Source organism: Galendromus occidentalis, unplaced genomic scaffold (genome assembly GCF_000255335.2).
Source record: "Galendromus occidentalis unplaced genomic scaffold, Mocc_1.1 scf7180000077480, whole genome shotgun sequence".
NCBI classification, from domain to species: Eukaryota; Metazoa; Arthropoda; class Arachnida; order Mesostigmata; family Phytoseiidae; genus Galendromus; species Galendromus occidentalis.
In genome coordinates, this window is record NW_003805468.1 from 120,612 (window position 1) to 134,832 (window position 14,221).

The 14,221-nt window shown below is 53.6% G+C and overlaps 1 protein-coding gene across 1 annotated transcript in view; it reads right to left on the reverse strand.

The window, feature by feature from the left end:
• ChAT (Choline acetyltransferase) overlaps window positions 1-646 on the reverse strand; it is a 12,057-nt gene extending 11,411 nt beyond the window's left edge. Inside the window, exon 1 of the mRNA XM_018640285.1 lies at window positions 323-646. Within this exon, the coding sequence (XP_018495801.1) occupies window positions 323-412 (90 nt within the window). The 5' untranslated portion in view covers window positions 413-646. The remainder of the gene's footprint in view (window positions 1-322) is intronic.
• Window positions 647-14,221: the final 13,575 nt, after the last annotated feature.

Sequence of the window (14,221 nt, forward strand, 5' to 3'; positions counted from 1 at the left end):
AGACGATCAGCGTTCGATGAAAGATGGAGATTATTCTCCACGATGCGCTTATTAGTCGCTATTCGAGTCCAAAGAAGCTGATTGACCGAAGAGAAGTTAATTAAGCGACAAAAAAAGCACCTCTGCCCTCTCCCGAAATTGGAGTCAGAATCCCATCAAATGAGCGGAGCCTGTCTGAGCTTCCGTGAAATCGTAAGCCAGTCCAGGAGCCCTGAACTCATCTATACTTGAGCTCATGGTGCATCGCTTTTTACTATGACCAAGTCTGAAAGGGATGCCCGCTTTGAGCTGAACCGGGCGGAATGATATGAAGAGTCCTCACACGAAGCAGGCGAAGATCCTTGAGAACCGTGTACACGCTCAGCGGAAGATTGACGCAACAGATTCGACCGCTCACTTCCACGGAACACATAGCGTATCGGGGGAAGCTCTCGCTCTCTCACTCGAGTCCGGCTTCCGGACCCGTGAACAAGCTTATCTCCCGACACAGCTTCGATGATGAGAGCTTGCGTGGGAATTCAGCGTCTGAGCGCCGATCATCACGAGAAATCATTCTCCGGAGGTCAAGCGTCAGTCCCCGATAGCCGCATTCTTTGCGGACCCACAATATACAGTTGCTTCTAGGTTTTGATCGAAAGACCGATGTGGCATCGCTTCATTAAGGGCTTGGAGAGTAAAGGCTAATAATCCATCGTTTTAACTCTCAGCCGAACGGCTTTTCCCGTCGGCGCTGCGATCATTCCTTCAGTCATCATCAACTTTGTAATTATCATCATTCGCTTGTTCTCAATGTCGGCTCAGATTGTCGAGGAGCCATGGGCAACAAACTTTCCATCGCTTCGCTTGATATCATCGCGACTATCACTACGATCCGTTATATCCATCCAGGGGATTTGCACTTGATCTCCCCGCACCAAGCAGGCTCGACGAATGCGGCGAGGGAGCGCGGCCACTGTTGACCGATTCCCAATCGCGTAAGCGTCCCTCACTCGCTGTTTCCGCGATGTCGCGAGCAGAGTCACCGGGCCGCAAGGTGTGAGCCCCGAGAATATCGGGCTCCTACTGTGTTTCTAGAGGTGGGAGCTCGGGCTCCCATGGTATTTCTATTCACAGCCCACGGGTCGAAGAAGTTACGCTCTTCGAGCTACGCTCTCAGTCGGCATGACCGTCTCGGCATCGTTTCAACGCTTTCCCCCGATGCTCTTTCAGGAGCTCTCTCGATGGTGATGAACGTCATTGTCGGACCGAATGAGAACGAGCCACTCCGTTGCGAACTCGGCGCGCGAAGAACTCCTGAGCCCTAGGGACAGGGGGACTAAGACCCGGATAACAACGTCAAAGAAATAAAGGATCAAGAAAGAATCGGAATCCGACATCGATGACGAACGAAGAGCTGCGCAGACCGGTCGGTCCGTATGTCGGCCTGTCTATCTATTTATTTGCCCTGCTACGAGGCTGTTCAGATATTTTTCTTCGATATCTTTCCGCCCGGACTAAAATGTCGTTGGTACGGCGGGTCGCGGCGAGTCATCCGCTGGAGGGATTTCGGAGTTCGGCGGGCTCCGCGAGGGGACTTGGACGGTCGGGGAACCGGAGCTCATTCGAATTAAGCCAAGAACAACAACAACAGAGGCTGCAGGCGAGCCGTCCGCCTGCGTGCCGGAGGAGAGACGCGCTGGGAGGATGGACGAGGAATAACATCAAGATCGAGATGGAGACGACGGAGAAAGGAAAACAAGTGCCAACGCCATGTCGTAGTGCTCATTGAGTACATCGAGCGTTGAATCAGACGAGCCCCTCAAGAACTCGATTTTTCTAGCGCTGCTCGCGCAAGCGAGGGGAGAAAACAACTCGCCTCCAGGTCACGACTCCATAATCCGCCGCTTATACCCTGGGATCCGTGGGCACGGAGAACATCATAGCGGTGATACCTTGACCTCGTTACGGTCGTGCCTCCGTTTTTTTCTTCCAATATTCGATCACCCCATCTGCTCGGATTTCAGTTCGGCTCGTCTTGGAAGTGCCGGAAGAGTTTCGGCGGGAAAGCAGCCGACGGGCCGGATTCGTGGAACAATGCGAATCGATCAAGAGTGAATGAGCTTCTCGCTTAGGTAGGTTCGCGCAGGTGGGTACCCGTTTGGCGGCATTTTTTCGTTCGTTGTTCTCCGGAATGTGGCGGCTTCGAGTCGTAACCACAAGTGCAAGATCATGGTAAACTCATCGACGAAAAAAGTCCTGTAGTCTTCGGAAATATCCAGTGTCGAGTTTGTCGGACGAGGATTCGGAGGAGCAGCGGTCTGCTCGCTTAGTCGAAATCGGCCCAGTCTGAAGCTGTCACTAGCAGTCGAGCGGATCGTCCCAGTTGTTCCGTTGTTCTTACCCCCTGACATCACCCCCACTACGGTCAATGAGTAACTTCCCTCTAATGATCATGCCTCAGCATGATTCGAGTTTCACAGACGGTATATCTCGACGATAAGAACATCACTGGCAGCTCCTTCTCCTCGGGAATATCGAGGAAGATGGTGATTCGATTTTATTCCAGTACCGACCCCGAAGAATGTACACAATTGGAATCGGTGAGGTAACCCGGTCCCGAGGCCCTGACTCACAGTTGAAGGATTGCGTCCGCGGTGCTTATTTGTCTCTTCGATTTTCGCGGTTTTTCTATGGGCTCTCCGATTCTCTCCCCGTTGCTTCGGTCGATGCGTCAGTCTGTTCGTCCCGCTGTCTATTCGTTCATTCGTCGGTCCGTCTGATCTTCGGGCGGAGAGAGCGGGAGAAAATAAGCGGAACAGCGAGAGAACGAGCGAGTGCTTGAGCAAGCGAAGAGCAGGTCCCTAATTGGGAGTTTTCTCTTGCCCCGGGCTGTTCGTTAGAGACGAGTTTATGTATGGAAATCAGCTGGGGAGGAAGCGACGGTAGGGGCGCTGGCAAGGGACTTGGGATCGGGTCGACCAGCCAGCCAGCCTGCCAGCCGGCCATATACCCAACAAGCCTGCTCGGTCGGTCTTCGGGTCGGTCGGGCGGTCGGCCGCCGCTGGTGCTGCTGCTGTGACCGCCGCCGCCGCCGCCGCCGCGATAGACAGCTCCCCCGGGAAGCTTCCTGCTTAAGACTTTGTTCACAGCTCTGGACAGCTTCTGTGTGTGTGTGTATGCTTGCCTGTGTGTGGCAAATTACGAGCCAATAGGGACTTCTCTCTCTTGCGAGCAGCAACCACCGCTCAATACAAGCAGTCGGTGTGGCGAGTCGGCAATGCTTGCAAGGAGTTTGACAGGCGGCCTCAACCTGCAACGCGGTCACTCGTTTGATCATTCAGTTGGTCGGTCGGTCTTTCGATCTTACGCTCGGCCAGTCGCGAAGAAAAACGGGAATCGTTTCCGCTAGCGAGGGAGCGAGCGACATGGAAGCATTTCGAATCCAAAAAGGTCATCCCCGCTGTCAGGTGTTTCCGAAATGCAAAACCTCATGAACGTCTCGGCTCATCAAAATCGTACGTTTGCATAGGTCACGACGTTACCCCCGAGGCGGGCACAGAGTCCGCCCAATCCGAGAGAAGTGGAAGCGGGCTCAGAACACGCATCGTGGCCTCATTCGTATGAATAATACGATTCTGACACAAACTATACTCGCCTCGCACAGACAGCGGACTCCGGTGGGAGCGCTCCCTCTCCCGCAGCCGCTTTCTGCCGCCCCCTTCCCGATTGCACCGTGCTCCGAATCCATGGGTCACGTTGTCTTGTTCGAAGGGGAACGTTGCGGGAATCCTGAATAGGTGCTCCGGAACAGCGGACTCCGACTGTCTCTGCCCTCGGCTCCCGCCTTCTCCTTGTCGCCAGCTTTGTTGACAGAGTCTTGTTTCGATGTTTGGGCCGACCCGGCGGATCGAATGTCGTCCGTCGTGATTGAGTCCGGGACGACTTTCGATTTTGAGACTAGAGGCGGGGAATTCACACCGGACGAGATCTGTCGGACTCCCGAGCCTGGATCGGCCCTGATCTCAACTGGAGATTTGTGATCTCACGGCGGCTGTGCTCTCATAACTGCGGACATCATGCCAGAGCCCGTGTCCCTGATCCGAACAATACCCCCCCAAAGTTCATCGTGTTTATAGCAGATGATAATAATAATAATAATATCAAGAAATTATAATATAATCAAGAAAATTATAATAGGAACCGCGTCGAAAAAAATTACGTCGGAAAACACAACCTCTATGAGCATTGACCATGGCGGGTATGCCTACCCTAAAAAAACTCTACCGTGCGCTCCGCCCCCCGTGTGACTGCCTCGGGGCCCAAACCCGGTAATGAAGGAATGCCCTTCAGGTTCTAACGCCGAGCGACAGTCTCGGCGCACTGGATGTGATTGTTTCCTCGGGATGCCTCTTCCGAAAGACGAAGCCAGTCTCGTCAAGAAAATGAAACCGAGGGGTGTTGCCCCGAATTGATTCGTATGAGACCGAGTCCGGCAACTCATTTTTCTCTTATCCCGCGATCGATGCCGTATTCGACCGGCTCGACTAACACGCGCCTACCTGTTCTTGCGCAGACCGCTCGATATCCTGTTCTTAGCACCTCTCGGATCACCCTCGTGAGGCCCTCGAAAATCGAAATTCTCGCGAGATGTTTTCTCCTTCGTTCCGGAGCAACGCGTTGCTGATAAGAGGCGCTTTCTAGATGGACGGAGCAGTTTGTCCGGCGGACGCTCGCTGGGAAAACAAGATGTCGAGGATCGATTCGAGTTCGGGGGACATCTCCAACGAAAGGGCATCGCGAAAGCGCGTTGTCCTCCTCCTTCATCTCGGTCCTGGGCCTCGATTCTGAATCGGTCTCCGCTCGGGGCCAAAATTTAAAATGAGCTCCCCGGCTGAGCCTCGAGCGAGCCTCGGGGCTTTCGCAAGGATCTGCCGTTGACAATCTCGGCGTTGCAAAACTTTCGAGCTGGCAGCGTTCCTGCAAGCCTACGAATGACGGACGGAGAAACACAAGCCGCGCTGCGGCGGTCGATTGCGGGGGACTTCATTTTGAGCTCGCGCAGGCTCCGTCCGAGATCTCGCGAGGCTATCCGATCTTCTGTTCCCAGAATGGTATCAATTAAAAATCTGGACTCTTCCGGAAAATTCAGGAGCTCAGTCTCGACGAGTAAGATCCGGCATCACGAACTCGATTCGTGAAATGTTTGTTTTGAAATCAGCCGGCTCACTATGTGGAACGATTGAGCGAGCGGGCGTGCGTGCGTGTGCGCTCGCGCCCAATTGGCAGACTCTCGCAAACTTGCACAATGGCACGTGCAATTCAAATCCGCCTTAGCTCGGCTCTCCTCTTGTTCAAGCTAGCCCGTTCCCCGTCGCAGAGTGTTTAGACTCCGCTTCGTTAGCGAGCCGACGGCAAACGAGCCCGAGCCCAGACACTTGTCGAACAGGCGGTTGGGCGGGCGGGCGAGCGAGCGACAGGCCTGTCTTCCTGTTGGGAGATTGGGGCGGAAGCACTCAGTTGGAAGCATGACCTCAGGCGGGCGGCCTCAATAAACGAAACTTCACGCTCCCTCCGATTTCGGATCATCCAAAAACACTTCCCACCGTACTTTCTCCGCTACAATGCGGAGAAACTCCTCCGCCGAACAGGCCGAAGTCCGGATTGTAGCGAACGAGCTCGGAGGAGGCGAGGCCGATTCCCGAGACGCGACGTCCATGAGTTCAGACTACGATTCCGACGGGAGCCCGAAGAGTTCAAGTCGGGAAGAACGCCATGGGGAGAGGGCGAAAACACGTTGAGGACCTCGCGGCGAGGGCAAGGAAAGTTGTTTCCGAGTCACGAGATATCTTCGTTGGGACTTGAACTTATCTCCGGGCAAATAAAGGCTCGAGATCCGGACGAAGATTCGTTTTTCGCCCTCTTTACGAGCTCAGCAAAGCAGATCCGAACGTCGCTCTGTGTTTGAGCAGCATGGATCTTCCTCTCTATCGGGGTTCCACGCGAAGGAAATAAAGCCTGGCCATGATTCGATGGCTCGTACTGTTCGCAGAGATATTCCAGAGCACGTTCCACTCCCCATTCAGCCTCGGCGGCGCGGCGGGTGTACCGACCGCGCGAGGAAAAGAAAACCCCCTCGGGTGAAATCGGGCAGGATCGTCTGGCAGGGCCTTCTTCGAGATGATATAACTCTCAGACGACCGGTGTACAGATCGATGAGTCGATCGATCGCCGTACGAACTGACGAATTGAACGATCAGCCCACGTTCACGTTTTCCGTAGGAGTAAACATACTAAAATGAGATTACGATCCGCCGGAAAATGATTTATATAGCCGAAATATCCGGACTCTTCGGAGGCTTAGCAACAATTCTGAGACGCGACGGAAATTAGGTAGCCTTCGGACGAGGAGAAAATCTGACGGCTGCTCATAATTCAGCTCTCCCGATTGTCTCCCGAATATTCGTCGAAGTTTTCGGATCGACTTCCGAGAGAGTTTCCAAATTCGCTCCCTGGAAACTGTTGGGCAGAGGAAGGGGCTCGGAGGCAGCGGTGGGAAGGCTCCATAATTCTCGAGAGGATGAAAGATTCCCGATGGGGAGAGGGGAGCGACCGAGGGAGAGATTTCCTCAGGGAACGAGATGTAGAAGACGGCTGAGCCCCACACGACGAGCGAGACGGGCGGACTCAGTGGCTGGCTGGTTGGCCGCCCGGCCGGGGGACAGGCATCCGATGAGAAGCAAAAGAAGGAGCGAAGACGAACCAATTTCGGCGAGGTCGAACTTTCTTTGAAAATATCTCTCCTCGTACGTTCATGAATAATTCGCGCGCCTCTTTCAATTGAACGCACGCAACTCAATTCAGAGTTGGTCGGGCTCTCCGCAGACCGACGAGGAATCGACAGAGGCGGAGAGACCGCTGCCGGCCCCACGGGGCTAACCCTCTGGAACCATCTCAATGCTCGGGAGTACAGTTGAATTCTGAACTTCGACGAACGCCTTCAATCTCTTCTTCGATCGAATCCAATCAATCGGAAATAACAAGAGTCGCAGATCGAGCAGATCGACTGACGGAAGGCGGCGCTCGGTGGCGAAGGCGTACGACATGGAGCTCGAATTTCCCATCGAAGGAACTTGAAATCGTGAGATACCCGGCTGAAAGTCGTTACAATACCGCCCGACGCCGTATTTCATCAAGACAGTCCAGCGGATCGATGACAATGGATTTGCTCGAACGCTGTGTGATTCGCTAGATGGAGCCATCGATCGGCAGTTCTTAATGAAGCGCCCGCCTGAACCCGCAGCCGAGCGGAAAGATCCCGTGAATTCTCCGAGCCTGAAGCGTAAGGAACTCAGTCGATGATTTTTTCGAACTTGACAGGAACCTGTAAACCATCACCGCGACCCGGATTTCAACCAAGTTTATCGAATCGATTGAACTGGCTCTGCCGTCAAGCTCATTCCCTATTATATCGAACGGTGGTCCCGCTTCGCTGACGTAATCATGGATTCACGACAATGAGGACGATGAGAGCCACAGGACACGAAGAAAGAAACGGAACATGTAGGAGGATAAACCCCAAAGGAGCACTTGAGCCGTCTATTTGGAGGGACCGAGCAACGAATGAACGCGCGACCAGAGGACACTGAGTGTTATCTTAGTCGGGCTACTGAGCGGGCTGACATACGGGCAGGGAAGACGAGAACGAGATAAAGCCAATTTGTCGTCCTGCAGGAGCTACTGCTCTTCCTCTCCTTCTCTCAGCTGCGCCACCGACGCCCCTCCCGCCACCCTTCTCTTCCATTCGGCTCTGGGCTTCTTCTTCCCGGGGTCCGTTTTGTTCTTCCCATTTTCGTGGATGATTGGCTCTTCGTCTTCTCCGCCGTCGACGCATTGCGTTCGCTTGCTTGGCAGCTTCCCTGCAACGGGCTTCTCCCCTACACTCACTCGCTTTCCACACTCGGACATAGTCACTCGATTGGCCCTGAGGGTCTTTAGGGCGGTTACCTCAGGACCGATGGATGAGATGGATGAGAGAACGAAGGGAGACACGACAGGATGGGGAGGCGACCGATGGCTACGACAACTTCGCTCGGTCAAGTCATCGACGTCGTTCGCCGTCACGATCTCGAGACTCATCAGTGGATCAGTTATCTCGAGTCATCTCACTTCTGGAGTCTGGCGCGCCGTCGGGGGTCAGGCCTCTCCATTCTACCGGGAAATCGCGGCGTATAATATTTCAGGATGCAAGAATGTCGGAGCCTGCGTCTGGTAGGACGGGATGTCTAGCAGTTGATTCGCTCCCCTATAGGTAATGGTCGAACCAGCTTATTTCCCCATGCTTGTATGAGTCTCCTCTCACGGAGGCCCTATTCTGATTTCGATTGTGGGTCTTCGAGCTGACGAGAAACTTACGACGCTCCCGAACAACAGGAGATGGGTCGACCAATCAGACTTGAGCAGTCAATTTTTTTGGGAAAGATCGAACTCCCAAGGAATACACGAGGAGAAACAACAATTAAAGATGTTGATCCTCCTCCACGTGCTCTGACAACTGCCGTTTCGCTCACGGAGGCTCGACCGTTCGCCGTTCTCGTCGGCCTCTACAAAATTTTCCGGAACGACCCACTCAGGATTCCTCAAAGTCATCTTTCCCCGGCTTCATGCACTCGGATGCTAGAACCTTTCATTCACTTGCGGCCCGATTCGTAGTGTTTCGCGCTGGTGATGCGAAAACACAAATACGCGCCATTGCGATAGGCACGTCTCGTTCTAAGACGTCAGGAATGCCTCCTGATCCTCCATGTGTATGCACAAAACTGAAGCGACTCCGAGTCTGACCTGTGTTGCGGTGGACTCTGAGCTCCGAGAATATCTCATCGCTCCGATAGGAGGACTCGCAGCGTTCTGCGGGAGCGATTTCCAAGGATCCACCGTTTTCCATGAGAACCGCTGCCCGGAAAAAGCACCCCCGATACTAGATTCCGGATTCCGACCCAACCTCGGGGAATCTCATCATGAAAGCCGAAGCTCAACCTATTCCTTCCGGAAAAGTCCCTGAAGACTTCCTCCAATACTAGCCGGGAGTCGAGTCATTCTTTGGAACGATCGACTTATCAGCGAAATCGACTCCAATGTGCTCACCTTGTGTTGCGAAGGCGGACTCGAAGCCATGGCTGCTCAGCCTGAAATCAAGAGAACCAACTAAGGTTACTTCGACGAAACTAAGGAGGGCCGCCGACCTGCCACCGTCCGAATGTTTGAGCTCTGCCCCGCTGAGGGGCCAGAACCTCAAGAAAGCCTGCGCTCTCTACGTGACTGGACGACCAATTTTTTAATAACGTCGTGCTCTCTTCCCATGTCACTGATTCTTCCTTCCTTGTCCCCTACTTAGCGGGTCGTCTCTCAAGCGACTCCGAGAAGTTTGACGGCTCAAGCGCGGACCGATCTCAATCACTCCATCACGCAAGTGGAAGTCGGCCTCCCACCTCATTTCCTTACAGCAGTTTCAGTCGCCATCGCTGCCATTGGGCGCAGTCAGAAGATCTCACTCATGGTGGAATTCGGAATCTCGTATGTGCTCGGGCCACTCGAAGACTTGGGTGGCGTCAACGAAATTGTACGGTAGCAACGAGAAAATCGTGGACCAGTGAGCTGAGGTTTGGTCCCACACAGGCGAATCTGAGCTCTCTCCCAGATCTATCTTCGCCGCTCCCGTACTCTTGTCTCTATGAAGCTACTTAATGCCGGGATTGCGTGACCCAGGAACACTCGACGTCGTGCGTGTTCTCACTCTCTTCTCGGGACTTACCACCGAGGGAGAGAGAGCGAGTGAGCGCTGGGGAAACTGTTCCAAGCAGGAGGAAATTGCCGAGAGCAGGTGAAGAGAGCGACACACAAGACGGAGAGCAATTTGCCCTGTGAATGGATGTTCCTCTGTGAATTTTGCAATGAAAATACTCTCTTTTTGGCAGGAGTTCCGGATGGAGGACATCTCATTCACCGTGCTGATAACGACGACTGGTTTTCCGCAAATTTCGCAAGGATCGATTTCCATCGAGCACAAACGAACGAGCTCACGCGATTCCGTGTTCGAGGCGACGATGGACGTCCGAGGAATGCTTACAGGAGAGATCCTCATCAGGAGAAGAAGCCGCGAGACAGCGCTAGCCAGCATCCGGACCCCGGAGACACCGTCGAAGTCGGCGCCCCCTACCGTGGCCTCATGCGTCTCTATCCAGAATCCTATCTTCAACCGACCGACGAATCGGACAAGACAAGGGGAGATGAAAGGGCATTGGAAGGACAATCTCCCCGCCATCGGTCAGACTAACGTCACACTTAGTCGTCCCGCGCGCACAGAACTCTTGAAACGTCGACGTAAGAGGAGAATATAGGTGTAAGCAGAATCGCCGGTAGAGGGGAATCCTCAGTCGAAGCGCGAGGGTGCGAGTGTCAGGGTGCCCCGGGACTCTGTGTGCGTGTTGGTGGGAAGCTTTGCTGATGTGCGAGAGCACCGCCACCTGCACCCGGCGTAATTTGCATCGCCATGAATTTCAACGAGGCTGCGACGGGCTTCGTTCTTTACTCCGGGTGTTCCTCGCCCGCTGCAGAAATAATGGTCCCAGACTAGCGGTGGTGCTGGGCAACGAATTCGTTCAAGTCGAAATCGCCATTGAACTTCGAACAGTCGGAAGCGTCGAATGAAACGATTGAAAACTATACATGATGTTAGGCGTGCTTCCCCCTCGGGATTGATCGATACCACGGAAACTTTCTCTACGGCCCACCGCAAGGTATCGATTCTGGTGTATAAGCAAGGACATGCGCGTACATCGTGAGAAGCGGGACGACTGGCTGGACTGAGCTCCGGCTCTGTGGACAGGGTCAGAATGTGAGAGCGTCTTCCCGAAATTAGGCCGGACGAAGACCAGGGAGAACACGGCGAGAGAACCTGTGTGAGAGCTCCTCGCGAAATGGCGCGGCCGGATGAGAGCTGGGCGGACAATCCCAAACCACAGGGTTGTGGCTAAAAGCTGTTCTTAGTGTGAGATATGTTGTATCGTGAATGAATGTGCTGAATCGCTCTCTGGTACTTTGTTATCCGATATAATGGAGCCCAGCTGTCTCGAGAACAACAATGTACGCTAACACAGAATGATTCGATGTACTGCCGCCGCTGCTGCCACGGCTGCCTTCGTTTCACGAGAGTGGGTAGATTTTATTATGTCAATGGTCGATATACGTGCATCCCTCACGCACGCAATTGACGCTTCATCCTTCGCAGCCTATTCGAAAGGCCGATGTATCCCCACATAAATATACATATGTTACATGAAAACATAAGTAGCTCCACAACCAATCGAATTCCGTAGCGGGGCCTTCGACGCATGGAATGTGAATGCGATGGAACAGGACTCTTCCCGCTTCAGTGGAGTAGCCACCGTACCTTGAGATTTCGATTGCGCAGACTCGACCGAGCTGTCGGTTGATTCATCTCTTTCCTACACGCGAGGATGCTTCATTATGATGGTGCACCCAATGGAGGACCCTCACCATTTCGAGAACTTACGCCGCCGAGAGGATCGTCGTTCCGATGCGACTCTCTATCCGCATCCCTTCTCGGTTCCTCGGATCTCTGGTTTTCCCCGCAAATCTTTTCAGCTCTGAGTGAGTCCAGCAATCCCAGCGATTGTGTTGGGCATTTGTCGGAGGACGAGGCGCGCTGAGCCGCATTCACCGGGACCAGCGGTCTCTTCTCGCATTTGGGGAGAGCTCCGACCTTAACACTCGGAGATCACTCGAAGGACGCGTGGCGCGAATGTTAATCGCATAATTATTGCAATCGCTATTTGCGGAGCTCAAAAATCTCTAAGCATCTGATGGGACAGCATCCTCTCATTCATTTGCTTTTCTCTCTCAAAGCGTCCGGATCATTGTATAGCGGAGCTCCCGGCGCTGCGGCTCTTGGAGCGGGGCTTCGATCGATTGTTGCTGAGCAGCAAGTGATAGTTTTTTGACAGTTTGATTGCGTGCTCCATTGGCCCGCGCAGCGGTGGGAAGGCAAACGAGTTCAACAATTCCGCTATTCAACGTTTTGCTCGGTGCCAGTTGTCAGTCGCTTACTCCCCGTCCATACTTCCGTCTATCCATGTGGCAAAGTCCCGCCCCGGATGCTCCAATGGCTCCACCCTCGGCACTTATGCCCGTACATAGCATTTCTCTGCCGTCTCTTCCTACACTGTCGGCGAGCGAACGAACAAACGACCGACCGACCGAAGGAACGAGCGTGCAGCGTATTCCGCGCTCACAAGACGACTACACCTGAGTCCCTGTAACAATCAGCCCAGCGACCGGAGTACCACTCGTTCACCCACTCTCTCTCCCTCGCTTTCGCTCTCTCTCCTCCGCACCCTTCAGTGTGCTTACCTCGATCACCCTCGGGGTCTACCCAGTCCGACCGAATGGTGGGTGTCCTTCTCGGTCTCCTTCTTTTGACACCGATTCCTCACCTCGATGCAGTCTCTCTCCTGGAGCGTACCAGGGATTGAACTCTTTCTCGTGAGCTGTGGACACATCACTGAGACACCAACGACGAGTTCGCCTCCGCAGAATTCCCTCCACGAAATTATTTTCACTGTCGGAGGTCTAAATGAATTGATACCTATCGCCGCTTTAATTTCGACGAGGATCGATGCCATCGAGTCGCTCGAGGATACGAGTCAGTTAAGCTCCCGCTAAAAACGGACGGTAAGGGAATTTACAACTCATCCTCCATGACCTTCTGGGGAACGCTCGGTAGCGCATGAGATGAACGATTGGTGATTCCCCTCATTCCCCTCTTAAATTTTGCTCCCTTTTCTGATCTGGCGCTTTTCCCAAACACCCTTTGTGATATTTTTTTGAGCGGTAGGAGGAAACTTTCTCAGGGCTCTCCCCCGCTCGGCTGGTTCTCCATCTTCGTCGTGGCCTGCGCCGCACCGTTCTCCTAATCTAGTATTGTATGTAGTAGTCAGGTGAAAACATTCTCACGATCCGAGCGCTTGTGAAGCTTTTCCTCGCTGATGTTCTCGGTCGCCGCTACCGCCTCTTCTTCCTCCCCGAGCCTCAAACTCACGATCGGGGATGGACTGATGGGGCAGCCAGGGAAAGGAAGAGGCTGCTTTAACAACCAACAAAACACCACTCATAACACGGGTACCCGCATCATTGTCTTCTCCCCTCTTTGATGATCGTCTGTCTTCGAGTGCGAGTCGTCTTGCGAGCCCGAACGAATGGATTCGTTACGAAATGCATCCGAGCTGCCGATCCGATGAGAACTCAGATAATCCCGCTCGAGGACGCTCCCCCTTCGGCAGATACGATCATGAACGAGCATTCTTTGCGCCTCTCATCTCGAATTCCATATTTCCGCCAGCGAGCCCGTGACGTTTTTGAAGCGTCGTTGAGGAGGGCAGCGGAGCAACTTCATCAGTATTTCTGTCACTGCGAGGGATCGAAGTTGGATCGATATGCGCGATCAAAATCTCGTAGCCGAATGTGTACCTGTCCAGAACTCTCGACTCGCGGGTTTCCGGTACGGAATCATTGGGACCGGATTGAAGCGACAGAATCACTGTGGCCGAGCATCGCAACAGGCTCGCAGAAGTTCCCCTAGGGCGGGAAAACAACTGATTGAAGCATGTATTATGTATCGGAAGGAAAGGTGTAGCCCGCGGCAGAGCTCTCGAGTTACCATTGTAGTTGTCCTCAAAACTCAAGCATCCCACTGGAATACGCATCTCGATCAGAGGCCTGAAGAAATTATTTCGGGCTTCCATTCGAAGGTTTTCCTCGACGTGCCCTCTCACAGCGAGATAGAGGGCAGAAACGAATTTCGAGTCTCGAACATCGTGAAGCTCGAAAGAGAATACAGAGCCAGCGTTTGTCTCCGAGAATTCCCTTTTCAAATACTCCGTCTCATAACCTCTTGAGCTTCTGCCGTGCTCGGGAGCTTGTCTAAATGTTTCCACCCGGGTTTTTCAGGAGGAGGGTTCGCCCTGCCACTTGGTCACGTAGCTCGTTACAGTCCCTCAAAGCACCACCTCGAGCAACGGAGAGCGGCGTTTGAGTTCATAGCATACAAATCCTCATGTGCGCCCTCCGCCGCCGTCGGTTTTCGTCTCTGCCGGTGTACGAAAGAGATATAGACAGAAATACATGAGCCGCTCTGGTAGGACAGGATTCGGTATTCTTGTCCACAATG